Here is a 24,235-nt window from a genome sequence, read left to right as displayed (position 1 = left end):
GCAGCCCCAGAGGATGGCACCATGACCCCTGGCCCAGGTGAGCAAAGACACACTGCGCTGTACTGGGCGAGGCCCGACCCCGCGGTAGCCAATAGCGCGGGCTCCTTTGGGGGCGGAGCTCTCCCGTTTCCGCGTCCTGATTGGGCTACTCGGGGGCTCTCCAGGATGCGCGCTCTGATTGGGTGTCTCTGGGGCGGGGCCGGGGCGGGGCGGGGCGGGGCGCGCCAGATTTGGGAGCGGGTCTTGAGCGTGGATCACGTGGAGCTAGCGCGCGGGTCCCAACTCAGGTGGTGTTGGCAGCAGCCGGGAGCTTGGTGTTTCTGGCTGTGCTTCTTCCCCCGCGGCTCCGAGAAGCGGGATCGGGTGAGTGTGGAGCGCCTTGCTGGCGCCTGGGGTAAGGGGCCGGGGAGCGCGGCCCCAGGTCAAGACCCGTGCGGTTGGGTTGACCGCACCTCGAAGGCTCGGTGCAGGTGCCGGCGGCCGCCTTCCTTGTGGAACTCTAGATTTCAGTGCAGCGCGTCACCTCGTCCCAGTATCTTGCCGGCGCTGCTGTATCCAGGTGCTTCCTGTAGCCCATTTTGCAGACGGGGAAGGGGAGGCTCAAAGAGGGGGCCCGACGAAGCCCACGCGGTCCCACTGCACTTGCGGCCGCCCTGGGGTGGTGGTGGGCGAGCCTGGCCTCCCCACCCCCCACCCCTCACCCCGGCCTAGGAGACAAGCGCTGCCCTGTGGGGTTCACGGCCCAGGGCCCTGAGCGTCGAGGTCCAGGAAGTTAAGCGACCTTTGATCAACTGAGGCAAGCACAAACGCGATTAGAGCTGGCAGACTGGAAACACCAGTTCACGTTCTTATGGGCTCATAATCTTTTTACTTGCCGGAACGGGCAGTGGACGTGGGCGATTATGGTTTTGTTTAGCACAGAGTCAGGGAAAAGAGTTCAGATTCCTTCTGTCACTATTATATGCCACCTAGCTTCTGAGCCTGTTTGCTCCTTTGTAAAGTAGGGCACACACACAGACAATAATTTCCTCAGGACCAACAAGGGGCTGATCCCATTGTGTGACAAAGACCCAGGAAAGATCTGGGGGTATGGGAAGGATGGTAACCCTGGGAAGTGAATTCACTTACTCGGATTGTTTCCCTGGGCTTGAGGTGATGATCATGGACAGTGTCACAGGTAAGTGACATTTCTCCAACAGAAACACCAACAGCATGACACAGTGACGGCTGCAGTAGGTTGTGTTTCCCGGGGTGCTTAGAGGTAGTAAAGATGGCCCTAAGGTACCCAAGTCTCTTTAATAATAATAGTAGCTGCTCTCTCTCTCTCTTTTTTTAAATCTCTTGACCACACCACATGGCATGTGGGATCTTAGTTCCCCAACGAGGGATGGAACTCATGGCCCCTGCAGTGGAAGCATGGAGTCTTAACCACTGGACCACTGGTGATGTCCTGTAGCTGCTGATTGTTGAGTAGTCACTCTGCCTGGTCCTGTCTGAATGCTCTGTGTTGTATACCTTATTTAACTCCAACCAGCTCAGGACTGTTGTCATCCCTGTGTCATGCACAAGGAGACTGAGAAACAGGTGTCCGCAGCACATTAGGAAGTGGAGAGCGGGACTCAAACTCTGCAGGCTGGCTCTGCAGTGAGTTCAGCACAGCTCCCTTGGATGTGGCCTTCACTGATGGGAAGTGGGGCATGGCGGGGGTCCGACCCATGGAATGTCCACTGCTCTCACGAAATGAACCTTGATCTTCTCCAGTCGGGTTTCTCTTGTTGTTAGTTTCAGACAGGTATTTCTCAAACAGGTACACTGGGAAACAACATGAGACCTAGGTCCTTGAGCACAGTTTGAAACCTGTGAGCTCTATTCTGCCAAGGTGAGGATCTTATCTCATCCCTGCACTGGACTTTAGGCCCTCGAATCTCATCTCCTCGTCTCTGTTGTGTTCCTTATTTCTGATCCTTGACAACTGAAACCTCTTCCCATTTTCGGGCCTTTGGACTGGTGTTTGCTCTTGCCCCATGTCTCATAAGCTTGGCTCCTTTCCACTGTTCCGATCTCAGCTCAGGCGCTTTCCATGGCAGGTCTAAACAAGCCCTCTGACTGTTTATTGCCCTCTAACAGTCATCACCAGAGAAAGCGATGGCACCCCACTCCAGTACTCTTGCCTGGAAAATCCCATGGATGGAGGAGCCTGGTGGGCTACAGTCCATGGGATCGCTACGAGTCGGACACGACTGAAGTGACTTAGCAGCAGCAGCAACAGTCATCACTCCCTGATGTTATCTCTTGTGAACTTATTTACTTTTTTATATCCTGCTTCTCATAATGGCAGGGCCTCTGTCTTGTTGGCCTCTGTATTCTGAGGTCCTAACTCAGTGCCTGGGACACAGGTGTCACTTAATAAATATTTGTTAAAGGAACGAATGAATCCATTGTAGGTTAATGATAGTGAAGTAAAGCTCCTAAATATCAAAAGCTTATTTCTCATTAAATGTAGAATTACTATATGACCTGGAAATTCCACTTCTGAGTATAACCCAAAAAAACTGACAGTAGGGACTGGATATTTGTGCGCCTGTGTTCACTGCAGCGTTCCTTGCAATAGCCAGGAGGTGGGAGCAGCCCAGGCATCAGATGGATGGGTGGATGGATAAACAAGCAGTCTCTCTGAACAGTGGACTATTATCCAGCCTTTAAAAGGAAGGAAACTGACACCTGCACCACACAGTTGAACTTTGGTGCCATTGTGCTGTGTGAAATAAGCCAGCTACAAAAGGACAAATATTGTGTGACCTCATTTACAGGAGGTCCCTGAAATAGTCAAATTCACAGAGATAGAAACTAGCATAGTTGCTACCCTATGCTGGAAGGGAAGAGAATGGAGCATGCTTAATGGGGACACAGTTTTAGTTTAGGAAGGTGGAAGCATTCTGAAGATGATGGTGGTGGAGCTGCATGACAGTGTGGATGTTTTTAATGTCACTGAGCTGTGCACTTCTGTCACAGTTTAAAAAAAAGTGAGAAAAGTGCAAGGTGTCCTGTTTCTCAGTCAACATCCAGACCTGAAGGATAGACGCTCAGTGTATCTTCTGGTCTTCCCTCTGATGTAAAAGAGGACAGTCTCGGGATCTTTGTCTCACTTGTTTGCCAGCTGTCAGGGTTCTCTGCCTTTCTTGCTGTAATTTAGAATGCTGCAAGATATACATTATACTGTAATAGATATTACAGATTTAACTGAAACAAAACAAAGAATCCTGAAGTTATTGTTTTAATAAAGAATTCAGACCTATTTGACTTTTGGTTTTTTTAAAAAAGAACTTTAAAAAGAACTCAACTTGGGTGGATTTAATAAGAATGTGAACTGAGCACTCCATTTGGGGGTGGGGGTGACTTGATCTGAGTGATAACAGGATGCAGGGTGAGAAACACCCCCAGAGAGTGGCAGCAGGAGCAAGGGGGCCCTGCTAGCCTTGGAGGGGGGCCAACCACACAGACAGCCCTCACCCAGGGGTTGAGAAGGAACTGGGACTCCCAAGTTTGCATCTTAGATGAGAGGAGGGTTTGTTGGCACTTCCCGGGTGGTCCAGTGGTTAAAACGCTATGCTCCCATGCAGGGGCACGGGTTTGATCCCAAAAGATCCCACATGCTTTGCGATGCAGCCATAAAAGAAAGAGTTTGCTATGAGGGCAAAGCAGTCGGCTTTGCCACCCTGCGGGTGGCGATCTTAACAGGAGATGCTGAGACCACAGGCGGAGGTGGAGTGGAGTGGATCTGAGTGCCTCTAGGAGCTGATGCAGATGTAACTTTCCTGGAAGAAGGGGGAGAAAGCATTCCAAAGGGACTTTATTTACTTATTTGGTGGTTGAGAAATACTTGCTCTGTATTGCTTGAATCCTTTTTAACATTGAGCAGTTGGAATTTCAAAGAAACTTTTCTCTTTAAAAAGACTGTAGGACGAGTGTACCCATTTGGTCTCTGGTTTTCTGTGGGTTTGCCACCACCTGCTGAGGGCACATGGGAAGCAACCATTGAGTTCAGAGGAGCCATTGGCCAGGTGTCCAGACCACCTCGTCTCCCTGCACCTCCGGGGGGGGTGATGTGGCGGAGGCCCTGGCACCGGGGTTGGGGCCACTTCTGCCTTAGACGCATTTGTGGCCTAAGTCCTGCACTCACTGCTGGTTTTGCGGGAGTGGCCGTGTTTCTGATCCTGTTGTGCTCATGTTAAAATAATGGCTGCTTCAAAAACCCCAGTTTGGGATTTCCTGGTTAAAGCTTCCTGCTGGTAGATATTTGCTTCCCCAGAGATTAAGGAGGATACTGTGACTGGGGACTGTGTGGCTGGTTTATTTAGTGAGTATATGTGTCTAGCAAGTGATACTGCATGTGCACCTTGTGCAGGAGAACCATGCTCTTCCTGCTGTGTCTGCTCTTGACTCTCCCAGCTGCTGTTGATGGCACCTGTGACACCAGATGACCGGGCAGCTTTCCCTCACCCAGCAGTTCTGCCCCACCAGCTTGTGTCGCTCATTTCAGCTCAGTTCTAACGTGAGCCAGAGTGAGCACAGACCCCGCAGGTTAGTCCCACCAGACAGCCGCCCCTCGTCACTTCAGATGCCAGTCACAAGTATCAGGTCCCCAAGGGACCCACAGCTTCTGTCCAGCTTGACTCCCAGGACCCTCCTTGGACTCGAACATGTTCTAGAAGAGCTGTCAGAACCCAGGCAGACACTAACTTACGTTCACCAGTTCATTAAAGGATATGACAAAGGACACAGACAAGCAGCCAGAGGAAGAGAGAAATGTTCAGGGCGAGGGCTGGGAGGGTTCCTATGGAGTTGGGGTGCACCACCCAGAAGCTCCCTGAACCCTGTGAGGGGGTCATTAACTCCATTTCCAGCCCCTTTCCCTCTCTGGAGGAGTTGAGGGGGCTGAAAATGCTTCTCATCATGGCCTGGTCTTTCTGGGACCAGCCCCAACTTGGGAGCCTCCCACCCCGAGTTGCATCATTGGAACAAGAGATGTTCCTGTCACTAGGAAATCGCAGAGACCTGTGTGTGTGTGTAATTATTTATATTCTCACAGTGCTCTCAGGAGACTGCGTCTGATGGGCTCCTTCTCAGCCTGGTGTCCTCTCCTCTAGTCACCACCCTCCAAGCTGACCTGCCACCAGCGCTTGTCCTTGTGGGCCTGGTTATCTGTCTGCATTTAGTGTGCTTGCTGTTTCCTGCTCACCTTCCCCCAGGAAGCCCCGTGAAGTTTCAGTCTGTTTGGGTCCCACTGTGTTCCCAGTCCCGACCTGTGGCTGCTGAGGGGAAGGGCCTCACTAAGTAACTGTTAAGGGAGTGAATTTGAAATGAAAGCTTATCTAATTAGTAGAAAGTACTGAAAAGTTGCCAACCATCAATTAAAGGAGGTCAGTTCCTGTAAACATTTACGCTGTCCCTTTAGCTGAAATAGCACTGAGCTCAGACTCTTGTTCTTTGTGGGCACGTATGTGAAGACACAAGCCTGCTGTACTGTGATGATGCCGAGTCCAGGTGTGTACCTCTGCCCGTGGACCTTACCAGAGGTAAGGGTCAACTCAGAGCGTGCACTTTACCTGCAGCCCCAGCCACGGGACACCAGGTGGTGGAGCCTGTGTGGGGTTTGAGACTCTCCTCCAAGGCCAGTGGGCTGTGCAGCCCTCCCCTAAGATACTTTTCTGAGTCTCATTTTCATTACTTGAGAAATAGAAAAAGTAATGCATAAGTCAGCAATTCACTTGTTCATTTGGCAAATATTACTCTCATATGGCTGTGCTGGGTACTGTGGGAAATTTTTTTACAAAGTAACCATCAGCCCTTGCCTTCAGGAAGCTGGCTCAGTTGGGGAGCTAAGCCACAACCAGGAGAAGTTCAGGTAGGAAGAGAGGGTGCTGGACTCCCCGAGGCTGGAGCAGCCTCAAGGCAAGGAGGGCGGGTCTCCTGAGGAGCCAGTGACCTGCAGAGATCCACAGGTGGTCCCACACGGTGGATCTGCAGCAGAGTCCTCATGCTCTCCAGGCGGTTCTGGGACAAGGCCCACACGTGTGTCAGTCCTTCAGCAACTTGGAAACTGACAGGTGGCGATGAGCTGTGACTGAGTTTAATTTTCGAAGTTTTTCCATTTTTAGGTGCCTCTGAACCAGCACAATGGCAGCTCCAGTCAACAAGGCACCCAGAGATGCCAATTTGTGGTCCTTGCACGAGAAGATGCTGGCACAGCCCCTGAAGGACAACGATGTCGAGGTGAGGCTGTGGGTGTTCTCGCAAGTTCTGCTGTTGGAGGTCCTTGTTCAGGCCTCTGATTCTTACCAGAAATTAGCTGTGTTTGGGACAGCCTTGTGGTTTGGACACAGGACAGGTTTATAGACAGTGGCTACAAAGTGGCTGAAAGTCCCTTGAGGGTGCATTTAGGTCTGAGTTTCTGTGAAGAGCAGTGTGCTGGCTGCTGCTGAGGAAAGGGGAAGGGGTGGGCTCACTGAGACTTGACCCTCTTCTTACAGTTCAGAGGAGCATTTCTAGAAGCATCTTTTATTTATGTATTTTCACAACAGCTTTACACATGAGATAAGTGAATGCACTTAACATACAAGTTGCCCATTTAAAGTACACAGTTCAGTGGTTTTTAGTGTATTCATGATTGCTTTTAGAACATTTTAATCCCCCCAAAAGAAACCTCAAACCCATTAGCAACTGCCCCCCTCCATCCCCCAGATTCCCAACCCTCAGCAACCACTGGTCTGTTTTCTGTCTCTGTGGATTCATCTAGGTATCTGTTATTTTAAGGCAAGGAATAAGGAACAAAGTTCAGGAGGGAAACTTGGTGAAATCTAGGGATGAAAATAACAAGGTGGCGCAGAATTTTAAAATTCCGTGGGATGCATGTTTTAAGGATCATCTTCTCTTCCATTGTTTTGTTCTCCTTAATTCACTTTCTATTAATTCCTTCCAGGTGCTAAAAGCTTTGAGGAGGATTTCCTTTGTTCCTCAGGTGCTGTGGGAGTCATCTTAGTCTGGTTACACTTGGCTTCTGAGGGCAAAATCTGAAAGTATAAGCGTCTCTTCTCTTTACTCAGTTACTGCTCGGATCAGAGCAGATGTTAAACTGCAGTGTCCCCTTTCCTGTTTTCTTCTTGTCAGGTTTACAACATCATTAAGAAGGAGAGTAACCGGCAGAGGGTTGGACTGGAGCTGATCGCCTCCGAGAACTTTGCCAGCCGGGCTGTTCTGGAGGCCCTAGGCTCTTGCCTGAACAACAAGTACTCTGAGGGGTACCCAGGCCAGAGGTATGTGAGTATCATCCAGGCCTGCCTCCCAGGAAGAGAGTGGACATTTCAGAAAACAGCCAGGTTCTCAATGGCAGGGCCTCCTGTCCCCTCCTCTCTTAACAATTCCTAGCGGGTGGTGGCACCCATGTTCTGGGGGCAAGATACTTGGGCTCACTTGCACAGTCCCCCTGGGCCTTTCTAGAATAACAACCAGGCCCGAAGGAGCAGCTGCTGGCTGCGGCTGAGCCTCCAGAGGAAGGTTGTGTAAGCAGGGACCCCAAGGTGAGACTGACCTTCCACACTGGAAACTGGGTTAGTGTTTTAAATGCTGGGTTTACCTACCAGAGATTTCGGTCAGCTTCTCTTCCTGAGAACCAGAAGAAGTCATATTCATTTGTGTTTCTTACGGTTGTCATCAGGCAGAGATGGTGATGACAAAATTTAACACGTGGTTTTTGCAAAATTGCACACTTGTGTCCCAGAGGACATGGAAAAGGGAGGGTCAACTGCCATTCTACACTGATTAGACAGTCATAATTTTTGGACCCCCACACCCTCCCCCTGGAAGGGGGTTGTAGGGTCACATGCCCTCCTGAACCTTGTCCTGTTCACAAATTGAGTCCTTCACAATGAACCAGGGATCACGAGTGAGGTGCTTTCCTGAGTCTTGAGTTTTTCAAGTGAATTTCTGAAACTGAGGGGGTCATTTGTAGCCAACTGGGGCAGCAGTGCTGGTGGCCCAGTGACCAGGGACTTGCCTTTGGCGTTGAAGTGGGGGCAGTCTTGTGGGCCTGCGCCCTCAGCTTGTCGGTCCGCACTGACTCTGGGTGGTCAGTTTGGGAACCAAGTGGAATTGTGGGACACCAAGCTTGTGTTCAAACCCCAGGCTGCCTGGGGTCCCAGTGTTTCTAGTTGACCCTGGAGGATATACTTTGGTTCCTCTGTCCAGAGATGCGGTGCTACAGCCTTGCTGCTTCTTGCTGGGACTGAGGGCATGGTGACCATGGCACACCACCCCTGCCCCCAGCTCTGTTCCCACTACAACAGGAGGAGAGAGGAGCACCCATTCTCTGGCAGGTCAAGTTGACTTGAAGAGCATGGCTTCCGTCCCAGGCCAAAACTAGTCACAAATAATAAAAAAAACATAAGTGCGTGATACATTGTGATATGCAATTATTAAACAAAAAATAAAATTTTATTAGAAATGCAAAGTTAATCCCCCCAAACCAGTAACTCCTTCTCCCAGCCCCTGGAAACCACTGTCCTGCTCCACATGCTATGAATTGATCCCTGGGCAGCTGGCACAGGCCATCACATGGCTGTGACAGTGTCCTCAGGGTTCATCCGAGATGTGGGGTCAGACCTCCCCACAGATGGCAAGACACGGCCACCTGGGCCTGGTGGAAGCCGTCTTGTGGGTTCAGGGTGCGTGTTCTCACCCTTGCTCCTTCATCCCACTAGGAGCCTGGCCTCTGTCCTGCATGCAGAAGTGGCACCAGTGGGCCTATACCTCCCGCCTTCCTCCGCAGGTACTATGGTGGGACGGAGTTCATCGACGAGCTAGAGGTCCTCTGTCAGAAGCGAGCGCTGCAGGTCTATGGCCTGGACTCCCAGTGCTGGGGGGTTAACGTCCAGCCTTACTCAGGTAATGGCCAGGTCCAGACAAGCCTGGGTGGCCCCCTTCCTGCCAGCCTCCTGGGGCTCCCTGAAAAGGAGAGTATAAGCAGGACACCCTGCCAGATGGGGGAGATGAGGTCTCCCCCATCCCCCTCAACTGCCTACTGCATGCATGCCTCCTGGGTACCCCACCCCTATCTCTGAATGTCCCTGCTACTTACTCGGGCACCTGGGTCCAGGAGAGGGCATGGCAGCAGCCAGGCTGTTGCGGCCACTTGTGATTGATGGCCTTGTGGGCAGGAGTAATTGTGCCTCCCGGGTCTGTCCACTCCAGGCTCCCCAGCAAACTTCGCAGTGTACACGGCCCTGGTGGAGCCCCATGGCCGCATCATGGGCCTGGACCTGCCAGATGGGGGCCACCTGACCCATGGGTTCATGACTGACAAGAAGAAGATTTCTGCCACGTCCATCTTTTTTGAATCTATGCCCTACAAGGTACGGGTGTGTGTGTCTCCACTCTGTGGCTTGTTTCTCAAAACTTCCTCACTGGCCATGCCTGTAGGAATAAGGAGCTTCATTTCCAAGGCACTTCAGGAAGTCTCGTCATCACTGTCTCTCATCTCCCTGCTCTGGGGACCCTTGGGTGTTCACGGCTCGCTGGAACCCCCCAGGGCATCCTGTCCGAGAGTGACGATACCTGACTGTTTTAAACAGTTGTGCCTGTCTTGCCTTCGAGTCCTGGTCAGGGGCGAGGGCAGCAGAGGGGTCTAGGCAAGGGGAGGGAGTCCTCTTACCCTCAACAGCTGGGTGTGCTCTGGCGGAGTGGCCCGTGTGGCTGGAGGGAGCAGTGTGAGCCCAGTCTCTGTGACATCCACAGGTGAATCCCGATACCGGCTACATCAACTACGACCAGCTGGAGGAGAACGCCCGCCTCTTCCACCCAAGGCTGATCATTGCTGGTGAGAGCGGGCCAGGGCCCCAGCCCCCACACGGGAGGTGTGCTCTTCCACCACGTGCTGGTCCCTGCTGGCTTTGCTGTGCAGCCGGGCTGCTCGGGTCTGAGTATCTCCGTCTCTCTCGGGACTGTTAGTACTGCCCTGCTCTCCAGAAGCATCTGGACACACTGGCCCCTGTCGAGCTGGAGTGGTAACAGTGGGGAAACTGTCCCCCCGATCCTGTGACACAGGAGCAGAGGACAGGGTTGCTTTTGGCACGGATGGGATTTCTCGAACCTTAGAGGGAGCAGCCCCGGCTTTCAGGAAGGCACACTGGGTGGGCGGGGCAGGGGCTCTGCTCGTACTGGAGCTGACTGCCAGCCAAGGTCTCTCCAAGGGTGACTCCACATCACCCTTGCCATCTCAGGGACTAGCTGCTACTCCCGGAACCTGGACTACGCTCGGCTGCGCAAGATTGCTGATGACAACGGGGCGTACCTCATGGCCGACATGGCACATGTCAGTGGGCTGGTGGCGGCCGGCGTGGTGCCTTCGCCCTTCGAGCACTGCCACGTGGTGTCCACCACCACCCACAAGACCCTGCGGGGCTGCCGTGCCGGCATGATCTTCTACAGGAAGGGTGCGCTTATCCCTGGGGGGGGTCGGGGTCCTGTGAAGAGCCGGGGCGAGAGCACAGCAGTCCAGGTCGTGGGGCAGGAGGGCGGGGAGGGGTCTGGATGACGGAGCCTTTGTTTGGGGTTTCCATTCCCGAGAAGCCAGATGAGGGTCCCACGGTCCTTCAGCCCTAGATGGTACCGGTGACTAAGCTCCATCAACAGAGACAACCCACTCTGGGGACCAAGTCTCTTTGACCCCTGAAAGACCCCCTTGCCCAGCCCCTGGCTAGGGCTGGACACACCATCGCCCACTGGGCCTCCAGGGCCCTGCTGCTCCTTGGAGGCCCCTCCCCAGCTGCTTTAAGCTTTCCAAGGCCAGCAGCCTTTCCCACCCACCTGGGAGACATTTGTTTCCCTGCTGTACGTTGGTGGTACTTGACTGACCCAGTCACAGAGCAAGGCCTGGCTCTGCCACAGAAGTGCTGTGTGATCTTGGGCTAGTTATGCAGCCCCTCTGTGCCTTGTTTCCTCACCTCCGGATCATCACAATAGCGCCTGTCCCTTGGGATGGCTGTCGTGAGGATTAAATGAATGAATTTAGGGAAGCTGCTCAGAGCAGTTCCCGGCTCACAAGAAGCTCAGTGGAGATGCTGGAAGCTCCCATCCCTGATCCTTAACTATTCTCAGAAAGGAAGCTTCTTTCCCATTTCTGGCCCAGTGAGCCCCATCTCCTCCAGAGGCATCATCTTGGACGGCTCTTTGAGAAACTGCCGAAGGTGTACTCGTTCCTGTCTTGATGGAGGGATATTTTCATCCTTCCTTTAATCTCTAAAGCTTGGTTCCCCCTCCCTTGACCCCTCAGGAGCAAGCACCCTCCCTGGTCTGCAGTGTCAGCTCCAGGAGTGGGGTCTGGGCCAGGTCTGTGTCCAGGCAGGGAGAGGACAGAGGGGACAGCCTGTCCCATGTCCCATGTTGTCCTTCATCCAGGAGTGCGCAGTGTGGACCCCAAGACAGGCAGAGAGACTCGCTACAACCTGGAGTCGCTCATCAACTCTGCTGTGTTCCCAGGCCTGCAAGGGGGACCCCACAACCACGCCATTGCTGGTAATGCACCCTACCCCATGGCTTCCCTGCTGTTACCCACCCCCCACAGCCCGATCCCCACCTTGCTCACGACCCCACCCCACCCCAGGCAGAAGCAGTTCTCTGGTGGTACACAAGCCTTAGAGAATCTGTGATGACCTCAGAGTTACTTCTCCATCTTTGGAGAAAAGCAGTTGGTGGAGGAGCCGGGGTCAAGGTGTCACTTCCCTTTCAACCAGTGTTTGCAAGGAGGGATGTGGAGGAAGCAGTGAAGGGCGAGTTTTAGGTTTGGGGCTGGGCGGGGTGGCTCCCTTTACACTCCCAGCTCAGCGCCCAGGTGCCCCAGCTCTGTGATGGTGGGGTGTCCATCCACTGGCCACTCCAGCCCTTTCCACATGCTGACTGGAGGCTCCTGTGCCAGGACTCGGGCAGGTAGCTTGCATCCTCCTCCATCTTTGGTGCCCCTTTAAGCAGCCATTGGGATGGAACAAATCCAGAGGAGCCTGGATGAACTGGTGGATCGGCCACTCCTCTCCCCTGCTCTGCTCTGAAAGCTGCTTCACTTCGCATCAAAGCAGTGGCAGCTAAGTGAAGCATGTCCCACATCCACTTTGCTGGGGACAGGGAGCCGCTCTCCCATGGCGATCTTAGTCTGGAACTTCATGCTGGACAGGGGCTGCCTGAAAAACTCTTGTTTAGAGAGGTCTGGAGAGCCAGCCAGGGAACGGCAGGGTTAAAATGGGATCATTTGGGAGGAGATGTAACCCTGCCTTGGTGACACTGAGAAGCTTGGATGCCTGAGTGGAGACAGGTGTTTCTTTGACTCACGGTCTGCCTTTCATTTCCTGCCAGGGGTCGCGGTTGCTCTGAAGCAGGCCATGACTCCAGAGTTCAGAGCCTACCAGTGCCAGGTGGTGGCCAACTGCAGGGCTCTGGCCGAGGCCTTGATGGGACTGGGCTACAGAGTGGTCACAGGTACAGCCGGAAGTGAGCCCATGGGGTGGCCCTGCTCCTCGTCCCATCTCCGTCCAGGTGTGGCAGTAGGTCGTGGCCTGGGCAGGTGGCCATAGCTCTGGGGTGACTCAGGAGTCCCAGCTCTGGACACATGACCTCTGGATTCAAACCTTGAAACATCCTTGCGAATCACTGGTCTTGTTTTACAAATGGGCATCTGAGGTTCCTAAAGCCACACGACTACTGGAGTTAGGGGCAGTGAGGGTAGGGGTAGGAGGATGGGTCGAGGGCCAAGGGTCAGCTTAGGCCATGAGCATTTTTGAAGTCAGTGGCTGGGGATTATGCAGGGTTCATTCACAGTGAAGATCAGGTGCGTGAGAGATGCCTGGGAGGCCAGGGGCTGTTCCAGAAAGTTCTTCCATACCCTCACCTACACCACTTTGAAGATACAATCACCTTGGCAGGATTAGGGGTAAAGCACATGACGTGCCAGTTACCCGGGCACCTCCATTGCCCCCTGCCCGCTGCCCTGAGGCCCCTTAGAGGGAGCCTTGAAGATGGATCTAGAGACAAGTGGGAAATTCCCAAGGGGGGTCGTCACCCCGACAGGCTTCTGGGAGCTGGTGGGTTGGGATGCAGCCATGGGCCATTTGGGCTGGCCATACACCCTCAGCCCCCTCTGCATTCTCCGGTTCCCTTTCTCAACTACTCTGTGCTTCATCTCAAACCCTGAGGCCCTGGGTCTTCAGCAGGTGATGACAGCCCTGCAGGACACGTGGTGGGTCACCTTCCTGACCTCACCTGCTGTAGCCCCCTTGCACCCTGCCACTTCTTTGGAAGAGGGATCCCTGTGCTCAGCACAGGATCACCTTCCATGTCTCCCACCTGGTTTCCAGGGGGTTCTGACAACCACTTGATCCTCGTGGACCTCCGCTCCAAAGGCACAGATGGCGGCAGGGCAGAGAAGGTGCTGGAAGCCTGCTCCATTGCCTGCAATAAGAACACCTGCCCAGGTGAGCATCCTTGGTCCTCTCCTGTCTGGACCTCTTGGGGCTGATGGTGACTTGCTCTGGGGACAAGATGTGCTGTGTAGGACAGGAGCCAGGCTTTCCCCCGCTGCCTGCCCCCTCTGATGAGACACTGAGCCTGCCCAGGACAGAGCAGGAGAGGGTGCGGGAGGTGGGGGCCCTCTGGAAAACTGGATTTCTCAGCGGCTCATGAGTAAGATGTGGGAGATGCATCTCAGATGCAGATGTGAATGCCTGGTGTCAGGAGCAAGGACCACGTCCAGGAGGCCACTTCCTGGTATTTAAAGTAGTGCAGCCGACACCTGGCTCCACCTCCTGGCTTCTGCCTTCCGCTCTGGCCCCCTTGGGCTGTGTCTGCTTGAGTGGTATCTTCAGGCCCATTCCTTTTGCCTATGCGTCCCTTTTTGGTTCAGGGGGGTCAGTGGGGGACAGAGCCTGTTTATCTTGAAGGTGATAAAAGCGCGCTACGGCCCAGTGGGCTGCGCCTGGGGACCCCAGCATTGACCTCCCGAGGGCTCTTGGAAGAAGATTTCCAAAAGGTCGCCCATTTCATTCACAGAGGTGAGGGGGAGGCATGGCTGCTGGCCATGCTGGGCTGTGGGATGGCGGGGGAGGACTGCTCTTGTCAGGGCCGGTGATGGCCAGGGGACAGGGCCTCGCCCAGCAGAATACATGGGCAGAGAGGGTGGCGGGCGTGGGTGGGAGGCACACACTGGGGCCTGGACGGCAGAGCAGTTGGCTGGCTGCTGGGCACGTGGGCAGTGGTGTCTCTCGCTGGCACAGGCATAGAGCTGACCCTGCAGATCCAGGACGCCGTAGGGGTGAAGGCCACCCTGAAGGAGTTCATGGAGAAGCTGGCAGGGGCCGAGGAGCACCAGCGGGCCGTGGCGGCCCTCAGGGCAGAGGTGGAGAGCTTCGCCACCCTATTCCCGCTGCCTGGCCTGCCTGGCTTCTAGAGGAGCGCCTGCCTGCCCAAGGACCCAGCACCCTGTGGGCCCCACACAGGCCTTCCCAAAGGCCTCTTTTCAGAATTTGCTACCTTTTTTACCTGCTGCACAAATCAACATTTAAAGCTTCTGGGACAAGTTATGAAGGAGTATAAATCTGAACCTCACCTTCTTGCAGCTTCAAATACAGTTATCATGGGAAAATGGAATACAATTTAGCCATTCCACCTTAATTATCCAGATGAGTGTGGGCACAGCTACTGGGAAGACACTGGGACCTTTACCCCATCTTGATCCCCTGGGCTTCCCGACATTGCAACAAATAGAAGCACTGAGCTGCTGCTATGACACCAGACAAGGGCTCAGCTCTGATGTGAGTGAGGAAGGAGCATCCTGGCCTGTGCTTTCAACCAGAATCCCAAGTCAGATGATTTTGTTCGGGTGCCACCCGGCTAGGTGGGAGTCCGGCTCTCACACCTGGGGAGGAGGGGGATGTTTGTGGTTTCCTCTCCCAGTCTGGAATGGGCAACCCTGGAAGCCAGTCTGGAGCCACCAAGGTCCAGACGACCATTTCCCTCCCCTGATCAGGAAACCAGAGGTCACCTTCCCAGAGAAACTTTATTTTCCACAAATATCAAGTGCAAAACATAGATGACCATTTTTAATAAGCACAGTCAAATTTTTAACCACAGGATGTCTACAAGAATTATAGTTTTAAAAAATACAACCAATTTTTATATTTCAAAAATATCTCAACTCAAATAAATTAATTTCTTAAAAAGTACACTTTTCATACTATTTGTTTGGCATGACTGGTTAAACTGGTGTAGCCACACCGAGAGCTGTGGGCACACACATGTGCAGCGTGCTCTCACCCTGCAGTGCCCACAGCTCACCCGGGGGACTCACACTCACACATGACAAGGAACATGCAATAATAAAATAGCCTTTAAAAAAGTGACAAATACGACTTGGTCACGCCCTATGCTTCTCACCGTGGCCTGAACGCAGCTGTGGGTGGGGGCTCCAGCGCAGCGGGCAGGGCAGCCGCCACCTCTGGAGGCTGTGGGGTCGTCATACTGCCCAGCCTGAGACAAAGGGGCATCCCCAGGCTGCCGCACGCCCACCCCACACGCCTGCTCCCTCCTCCCCACAGCAGTGGTAACCAAACCTCCTCAGGTAGGGCCAGTGTGCTCAAACCCTAGCTGAAGCTGGTTTTCCTTCTGGGCAGAAGTAGAGATTTGATGCTTTGTCTGCTAATGCTGTCTTTCTTTAAAATTTCAGTTTTAGCAGTTTCTATCACAACACTGGGGAAAAGCCAGAAAGCCAGCTGGTTTGCTTCACAGCACGAGCCAAGGCACTTTCTCAAGCCTCTAGGGAGATGGGAAAGGCTGTCCACTAGCCGAGGGCTCCTGTCTGTGTGGAGACCATGTGGCAGCGGCAGCATCATGGACTGAGTGGAGAAGCTGGCCGGGCAGGCAACATCAGGCCAGGGAGGGGGCGGCAAGCTGTGTGCAGGGTTGTCTGGACTGCTTGGCCTCTGGGGACGTGTCATGAGCTGCAGCAGCGCTTGGGGGAGAATCTATCAGCCTTCCTGTGACTTGTCACTAGTTTGGGGGTGAAATTTACAATCTCTGCAGGTGGTAACTGACCTAAAACAAGATGTTAAGAACCAACTGGGAAATGACCTGGGATCAGTTTCTACTGAAGGAGCAAGCCCCCCAGGGGCTGTAAAAGGGTTCGGCGGGTGTGGAGCTTCCGGAAATCTCTTAACTGCCAGCTTGAGCAGGTTCTTCATAACCTGGACTACTTTAAAAAGGTGGTGGCAGGGGGGCGCGGTGCACGTAACAGACTGGAAGTGAAGCTGAAACCAACCTCAAGGTTTTGGTGCCTGGGCCTCCAAGGTGACACCAGGACTGAACAAGGGATGCTAACACCCCGATTTCTTAAGTGTCTTGGTGTCTGAACACTTATTATTACAGAGCAAATAAGATGAGCTGCTGCACAGGCTACCATCGCTCAGACTGGGTGCGTCTGACACTTCCGGCAGGTTCCGGAACTGTGGCAGGGCAGGGAGAGCCTGGTTCCCTTTCGAGATCCTCTGAAGAGAAACATACTTGCCATCAAGCAAGCCTGTGAAACAGCCACACTGCAGAGCTGGTGTCTAACCAACATTTAAATGCTGGAGTTCAACCACTAGTTAGCAAAGGCTACTTCTAAGTGAAGACACAGCTCAAGGGACTGGCTCCCGGGTGCCCACTCTGTGGCTGCCCCATGGCCAGGCCTGCTCACACCAGCCAGGCTTGCCCTCCACACCCTGGGGGTCTCCTGACCACTTAAGGTGTAGCTTCTGCACAAATACTCTCCAGAATTGGACTTTTGCTTCAAGGAGGCCAGTGTGACTGACCTGCTGCCCCTCCCAGCTTCCCAAGTAAGAGGTGTGAACTGCTGAGTCCATGCTGATGGCCCAGGAACAAAACAGGTGGGCCAGTGATCACCTTGTATCTGGTCACTGGAGCCCCATGGCCCACCAATCTTCCCTGGACGTAAGGTGTCACAAAAGCTCATGTCCCAGGAGGCCCAAGTAGACACAATCAGCCACCTACCTGGAAACAAAGCCTCAGAACACGAGGAGCGGGGAGTGGGGAGTAACAGGAGGACAGTCTTCCTGCCTGTACCCACACTGCACATTTAAAAGCTGCTGGGCCATCCCCGGAGACGCCTCTGGGGGAACACAGGTGACAGCACAGGTACACAGCCAAGAAGACAAGGCGACACAATGCCCCCAAGGGGCCTCAGTCACAGACTCTGGAGCAGGACCAGCCCTCCAGCGGGAATGGAGGCCCTGAGCAGAAGCCCAGGCAGGGAGAAGCCACCAGACTGAGGTGACATGGAGCCAACAACACGGAATGCTGCCCCAGCAGACTTGCACACACATGCTCAGGAGCAACCACTGTGGCTGGTTCAGGTGTGTTTATCACAATTTGGGGAAACATAAAGCAGTAACACCAAGAGTTCTCTCTACTTTAGGAAAAACAGCATGAGGAAAAGAAGGTACAAAAGTCTCAAGATTGCAAAAACCACCCATCTATATACATCAGGGCTAACTGTCAGAGCCTCGGGGGTCCTGGTGGGTGAAGGTGTGGGGGACTCGGGGTGGGGGGGGGCTGCAGCAGAGCAAGCTGCCGTAAGGTGCCCATGCTCCAGGCCAGCACAGCCCCTGAGGCAGATCACTGAGACTGCCACACAGCCTTCCTGGAGACCCCAGCCTGGTGGCTGGCTGAGTAGGACCCAGCGGCCGCCAGGCCCGTGACACCCCACGAGGTAGTGAAGTGGTTGCAAAGGTTTGCTGTGGGTGTGAGGACTGGGGTGACCTCTGCCAACTGAGCTCCAGCCTGTCGGCAGACCCTTTGAAAAAACAGAGTAGGATCACCTGGCCAGGGGGGTGGACAGGGCTGGCTCTTCCTCGAGGAACCCCGTGGCCTTGTCTCCGGGGCTCCCCACCCCCGAGAACAGATCTGAAAATTGGGTGCCAGTGACTCCGCTCACTCCTGCTGAACTGGAGAGCCCAGTGACAGGTGCCTCCATGCCTGGTCAGGAGGTGAGGCCTGGGTAGGGTGCCTTCAGGAGCCTCCCTGAGAGGGCGGCTCCACGAAGCCGAGTGAAGAGCCTCGTCCTGATTCCCGTGTCCTCCAAGCAACAGCTGCCCCCCTGATCTTGCTTGTGTGAGTGTCCAGAGAACCTGCCCGCAACCAGCGTGGTCCTCCACATGGGCTCTGCCCCGCTGCCCTAATCCACCACTGAGACTTTCTTCTGTCCCAGCCTCTGGGCCTGACGCCAACCACTCTCCTCCAAGGGACACTGCCAGAGGGCCAGGCCCTCCACCCTTGCCCAGAGGCACCTGGGAACCATGGCTGCTGCCTTGGTGTCCTTCCCGCTGACAACAGCAGGAGTCCGAACAGCTCAGAGGACCGCTCAGTCATGCCAACCCCTCCCCAACCCTGGGCCACAGGTCTCAGTCACCGAGGCGGGCTGGACTCAGATCTTGTACAGAAAGCTGGGCACGTAGTCGAACCTGAGGGCAGGCTGGCTGGTCCCGCGCCGCTCCTGCGTGTAGTGCAGCCGCAGCAGCTCCGCCAGGTACCGCACCACCTTGACGTCCTCATGCACTAGCCCCAGTGTCAGCTGCAGGAAGCTGGCCTGGCGACTGGCAGCCAGCTCCGGGGCCTCACCGCCGTGCGCGGGCAGGTGCAGGTGATGGCAGAAGGTGTAGAGGAAGGCCTTGGCACACAGCTGTGCGAGCATGCTCTGCACGTGCAGGAAGTAGGTGCTGCCCCGCCGGATGTGTGTACGGTGGTCCGCCAGCCGTGGCACCAGGGTGCCCCTGTAGAGCGGGCAGCGCAAGGTCTTCCGGTCCAGGTCAAGGATGCTCGTGTAGCGGCTGTAGCGGCTCAGGGCGTGCAGGGCACTGGCACTGGCGGGGGATGCCACCCTGAAACACACAGATCAAGGTCAGGGGGCAGAAGCTGGGGTGGGCCCCCTCTCAAGAGGCCAGCCCCGGCCAGCCCCACTCGCTGGTGCTCTCTGGAAGGCAAATGTGGTCGCGAAGATCTTCACGGCTCCTCAGCCCTCATGATGGAGGTCAAATCCTAGTGTGGCTCATGAAGCCCTGATGACCGCTTTCTGCTGGTCTCTGAGGCCCAGCTGTTAGTTCCCTGGGGACTCCCCTGCAGCCATGCCAAGCTTTCCAGTGGGGGGCAGGTTCTGCTCTGCCTGAACACCAGGCCCTTTCTGCTGTGCCTGGCTTATGACAACTCAAACCTCACCCAGCCTCCCTGACCTCCGTGTGCACCTGTTTCTTCCTCTGTGACCTAGTCAAGTTCCTTTACTTCTGAGCCTTGTCTGTGAGGCAGACGCTGGTCCTAGCTACTGGGTCACCTCAGAGGGCAAGTCCGGGGTGCTCAGGACAGCGCTTGGCCCTTACCCCGAGCCTGGTGCTGACCAGTGTGGTGCCAGGAGCTTCTGCAGACTTGGATCTGTAACCCATGCGGCACCCTGCATGTCAGAGGCGAGAAGGTGGGTGGGGTTCGCTCAGCAAGGGAAGGAGTGCCAGGGGAGGCGGGGTAGGGACTGTCCTGGGTCCAGCTCTCAGATTCCATATTGACTTAGCATGGGACCAAGCGCAGTGGACACACAGAGGCACCCTCTGCTTGGACCCTCTAGCACTGACCCTCAGGGGCCTCGACCTGCCTCGTATCTCAGTGTCCAACCTACCTGCCGGCCTGGCTCACCACCCACCTCAGCTCTGAGCACCCCTGGGGCCCGGGTTCAACGTGCATCCCAGGGGGCAGCCCTTTCCTGCTCTGAAGGGCAGCTGCAGGACCCCCGCCCTAGCCTTGGTTCATCCCCTCAGAGTGCCCCCCACCTCATTGCTGCTCACTGCCCAGGACACCTTTAGAGAAGCCGCAGCAAGCCCAGTCCCCACTCTCCTCCTGGTCCTTCGGTCAACCCTCCAGCGACAGGTGCCCTGGAGGGCAAGGCCCCCAGCCTGTCCACTGTGGCTCACACCCAAGCAGGACCCTCTGGGGGCACATGTCCCAATTCTCAACCCCTGTGCACTCAGGAGCTCTGGGAGGGAGGGCTCATGGCACGAGTCATCAGACAACCTCCAAGGTCTCAGCTGCCACTGTTGACGGGTCTCCCACTTTCCTGGAGGAACCCTCCATGACTTCAAGGCCAGGGGCCAGGGCCTGGCTCTGCCCCTGCCACCCAGCCTACCTTCCTCAGGGCAGGTCTTCACCCCGTGGACATCAGAGCAGCAGACAGGGATCAGACACAATTGGCCCAACACCCAGCCCACGGAGAGGTCACAGCTGGAGTGGGAGCAGGGCAGCCTGTCACAGGGATGCCCCACTGTGGACACATCTGTAATCCAGCCTTGGGCGCAGTGGCTGCCACTTATCAGCCTCAGTAAACATCTGGCAAATGACTGCTCAGTGATGCAACCCTCCTATTTCCCCAGAAGGGAGGAGGGCCCTGCCTGGGTGCCCACTGCAAGGGAGCAACTCAAGGATGCCCTTCTCTATGGTCCAAGGACTGGACTCCAGCTATCACCCCTCTCAATGCCCGCATGTTGCAGGTGAGCAAAGGCAGGTTTGGGGAGAGGAGCGAGGAGGCTGAGCCCAGAGCACATTCAAGGACAGGAGTCCTTCAAGCTAGACAAACAGAGTGGAAAACCCCAAAAGGAACTGCTAAAGCACAAGGGAGTGAAGTGGAGACAGAGTTTTTAAGAGGTGGAGGAATCGGCTCTCACAGCCGACAGGACAGTGGAGGGGGAGCCAGGAAGGCTGCCTTTCCCAGCACTGCTACCCTCCTAAGACCCAGACCTCGCCTCAGTCATTTACACCATAGTGTGAACTAGAGACTCAGCAGGGACCTGAGATCCAGAAGTCCAGTCATTCCCAAACCTTGCTGCAAACCACGTGACTCCACTTCATACCCCAAGCCAACCCGATCAGAATCTCTGCAGGTGGGGCCAAGAAGCCTGTGATTCTAGAAATTGCTCCCAAACAGTTTTGATACAACAAGGTACAGACCAGGGTCAGGAACCACTTCGCAACCAAAGTCCCTTTGGAAAGGATCTGCCCAAAGTGACACAGTGAGTTGGTGTGGGGCCCCCCACAGGACCCATGAACCTCACCCCAAGGGACGGCCACCCGACAGCTCATCTCCTACGGCCAGGGCCTGTCCCACCCCGTGACCAGTTACCTCTGCAGGCCAATAAGCTTCCACTTCTGGAAGTCCGTGATGTGCAAAGGGGAGGAGAGCCAGTGCTTCACGGGTTTGCCATGGCGGCCGTAGCCAGGGACAAAGATGGAGAGCGCAGTCACCAGCTTCCTGACCATGGCCTCCTCTTCCCCCAGGACCACCAGCGTCCTCCCACTGAGCAGGGAGTAGATGGCTGGGTGGGCAAACGGGTACTGGCGGATGAACTTTAAGGCGTTCTGGCCTGCCCTCTTCTTGTGCCTCTCGGAAGAGGGGCCAGCAGGAGGCATGGAGGAGGGAGTCCTGTCGGAGCTGGTGGAGGCTACGCTGCTCCCATAGCTGGTGGCATCGGAGTGGTCATCCAGGCTGGTCTTACTGCCATCTAGGCTGGTCAGCAGGTGGCTCGGGTCCAGCTCATAAGCAGGGAAGCCTTCACAACTATTGTCTCGGGAAGAAGGACTGGCATTTTCCACCGAGAAGTCCACGTGGAACCCTTGGTCCTTCTGCCAGTAGCGCTGTGGGGGAACGCTCACGACCCCGTCCTCATCGGAGAGTGTGTGGCCCGGGGTGGAGAGCGGCACCAGCAGAGCACCAGCTTCCCTCCCGATGCAGCAGGAGGCATCTGTCTGCAGCAAAGCGAGGCCCGAGCTGCCCTCCTCGGCCTCCCCCGCCTCCGGTGGGCTGATGCCTGCCTGGAAGTGGATGGCCCCCTGGCCGCCTTCTGCGTAGGACTCCTCCTCGTTAATGGCACTTGGATAGCTGGCCTTGAAGTCGTCAGGGATGAGGGCCTCAGAGGGGCAGGTGCTGAGGACTTCGATGCTGTCCCCACTGATGGTCCTGTGGCTGACTGCCTTGCTCCGGACGACCTGGGGGCTCAAGGGCACTGTGAGGCTGGACTGGCTCTCAGACTTCGACAGCACAGAGGTGGGTTTCTCTGTGCCCAGAACCTCGATGCTCTCTCCGCTACTAACGCTCCCTTTCATGTCCATCTCCAGGTAGTCCAAGTTCTCCTGGGGGTCAAAACTGCTTGATTCCATCACGGCCGCTTCCCTTGATGCCTCATCCCCAAGGTCCTGCTCCATCTTGATGAGCACGGACTCCACACTGGATTTGTAGGAGCCCACGCTGATTAATACTTGAGGAACCAAACAGTCTTCTGGAGACTCAGAAGGCGGCACGTAGTGATGGGGCTTAGAGACTGTGCTCTCCTGTTTCTCAGCCAGTCTGTCGCTGACCTCCACCAAGTCTTCAAAAAGGAAGCTGGTGATGTGCTGCTGCTTCAGAAGTGCTCTGTCAATCTGACTGGTCAGGAGGTAACAAAGGTCCCCTCTGAACATGTGCTCAACGTGGCGGAGCTGCGCCAGGGTCTGGGTGAAGTACTCGGTGTCACAGAGCTCCTCCAAGGTCTTGAGCTTCTTGTCGAAACACTTGGTGGACTTTGCTTTGATGAGTTTCGGGGTGTAGGAGGGTCTGCAGGCATAATGGTCGGTGTCAGCAGACTCTTCAGGGTCAGAGGTAGTGGCTGCCTGGCTGGGCGGATCCTGGATGGGCTCCGATTCCCTAGGACACAAACTGGACCCCCTCAACTTGCGATGAGGGTATGAGCGGATCTGCCTTAGAAGGTCTTGATGTTCGATGATGGACTTCTCTACACTGGCCAGTTCATTGGCCTTCTCGATGGCCTGAGATGAGTAAAACCCTTTGTCATTAGCTTTCTTCTGGATCTCTGTCTCCGTGTGTAGCACTGTCCTGGTGTAATCCAAATCTTTCAGTTTTTTTTCAAGTTCCCCGGCAAAAGCCTTCCTGTTGCCTGTCTTCAAGCACTCTGATGCTTTGGAAAATTCAGCTGAGAGCTCCTGGAACTGCTGCATAATTTTGTGCTGGTCTGCCGAGATATAAGCCATACAAAAGGGCCTCACGAAGCCGCGGGCCTCCAGGTCGTACAGGGTGAGATGGTGCACGTAAGCAAAGGCCCCTTCCTTGGAGTCACCCAGCACCACCTTGGAGTCCTCCACGAAGTTCAGTTTGGGGTAGGCAGAGCCAGGAGGATGCCCCACGAAGGAGGCCTGGTAATCCACAGACATGATCCGCAAAGAGAAGTAATTGAGATCAAAATTACCAAAAACTTTGGTGTCATTGGGGATGGTCAGTAAGGGCTGGGGTCCCACCTGCTCAGAGAATTCGGAAATAAGGATGAAGTCCCGAGAGAACTTGGCCCCGGACAGTTTGGACCATGGATTGGCTCCTTGGCTGGCGAAGGGGAAGAGCGGCACCGAGTACTCCTCGGGCAGTGCCGGCTCATTGTAAGGCTCCTCCTCGTACTCGTCCTCTTTGGTGAAGGCCACCACGTCAGGGGCGCTGATCATATTTTCAGGTATATGGGAAGAACATGGAGAGGAAGTAGAACAAATGCGGAGGTAGCCAACGCGGGGGAGCCAGGCCTCTGGAGGAGGAAGCAAAGTGCCTGCGGAGCAGTCTTCTTTGCGTCCTCAGGGGTCCGAGGCTGCCAATCACAAACCGGAGGTTCGAGTTCTCGCAGCCCCTCAAAGGTGTGGCTCCTTCAAGGGTTCCGGAGGCCTCAGGAGACCCCAGGAACTCCGCAGGTCAGGAAGACCCAGGAGACTGGTTGCCCTTCGCCTCCTCCCGCGACCGCGGCGGGCACCCGCAGCGAGGTCACCGGCGCTCCCCCGAGCACACCACCACGGCAACAGCCCCACCTCAGGACAGTTGCCCAGTGCGCGGCTGCGGGCTGCGGCACGGACCAGCCAAGCGTGACGACTCCCACGGCCCGAAGGCAGAAACCGTCACGGCTCCTCGGACGCCACAACCCGGATCCAGCTACCGCGGCGCCGCCATCTTGGTGTCACATGACTCGAGCTGTCGTGCCGCGTGACCCGGAAACGTCCGCGTCAACTTCCGAACCGGAGAGCTGCGTTTCCCGAGAGCGGAGCGGGAAGGCAGGGAAGTGAGGCGGCCGCGCAGGGCGGCCTGGGA

The 24,235-nt window shown here is 55.4% G+C and overlaps 2 protein-coding genes across 4 annotated transcripts; one reads left to right on the top strand and one right to left on the bottom strand.

Moving 5' to 3' along the window:
* Nucleotides 1-226: 226 nt before the first annotated feature.
* Nucleotides 227-17,207, top strand: SHMT1 (serine hydroxymethyltransferase 1). 3 transcript variants are annotated; one of them, XM_086358489.1, is made up of 13 exons: nt 227-363; nt 1,808-1,879; nt 6,159-6,273; nt 7,168-7,313; nt 8,825-8,940; nt 9,247-9,407; nt 9,790-9,871; nt 10,275-10,487; nt 11,452-11,568; nt 12,400-12,522; nt 13,398-13,514; nt 13,980-14,090; nt 14,313-15,260. In XM_086358489.1, exons 3-13 carry the CDS (start codon nt 6,178-6,180, stop codon nt 14,483-14,485), a joined length of 1,455 nt encoding a protein of 484 aa, XP_086214615.1. In that variant the 5' UTR covers nt 227-363; nt 1,808-1,879; nt 6,159-6,177; the 3' UTR covers nt 14,486-15,260. The 3 variants fall into 3 exon arrangements, with proteins under 3 accessions (XP_086214615.1, XP_086214614.1, XP_086214613.1); XM_086358488.1 differs by lacking the exons at nt 1,808-1,879; nt 14,313-15,260 and adding an exon at nt 15,761-17,207; XM_086358487.1 differs by lacking the exon at nt 1,808-1,879.
* Nucleotides 15,076-24,202, bottom strand: SMCR8 (SMCR8-C9orf72 complex subunit). Its single transcript, XM_086358484.1, has 2 exons — nt 21,245-24,202; nt 15,076-18,968 (listed from the first exon to the last, which is right to left on the bottom strand). Exons 1-2 carry the CDS (start codon nt 23,605-23,607, stop codon nt 18,515-18,517), a joined length of 2,817 nt encoding a protein of 938 aa, XP_086214610.1. The 5' UTR covers nt 23,608-24,202; the 3' UTR covers nt 15,076-18,514.
* Nucleotides 24,203-24,235: the final 33 nt, after the last annotated feature.

The sequence above is a fragment of the Bos grunniens genome, chromosome 19, assembly GCF_055505025.1.
Source record: "Bos grunniens cultivar Pamir isolate PY7600 chromosome 19, Bosgru_T2T1.0, whole genome shotgun sequence".
In the NCBI taxonomy this organism is placed as follows: Eukaryota; Metazoa; Chordata; class Mammalia; order Artiodactyla; family Bovidae; genus Bos; species Bos grunniens.
Note: the sequence above shows the minus strand (reverse complement) of the source record. Positions and strands in the feature narration are given on the sequence as shown.

Excerpts from the sequence above, each read along its gene's own strand:
- SMCR8 (XM_086358484.1), bottom strand. The coding sequence starts at position 23,607 with ATGATCAGCGCCCCTGACGTGGTGGCCTTCACCAAAGAGGACGAGTAC. Across the intron at positions 18,969-21,244 it reads AAGCTTATTGGCCTGCAGAG|GGTGGCATCCCCCGCCAGTG; the intron begins GTAACTGGTCAC and ends TGTGTGTTTCAG.
- SHMT1 (XM_086358488.1), top strand. The coding sequence starts at position 6,178 with ATGGCAGCTCCAGTCAACAAGGCACCCAGAGATGCCAATTTGTGGTCC. Across the intron at positions 7,314-8,824 it reads GAGGGGTACCCAGGCCAGAG|GTACTATGGTGGGACGGAGT; the intron begins GTATGTGAGTAT and ends CTTCCTCCGCAG. Across the intron at positions 11,569-12,399 it reads CCACAACCACGCCATTGCTG|GGGTCGCGGTTGCTCTGAAG; the intron begins GTAATGCACCCT and ends ATTTCCTGCCAG.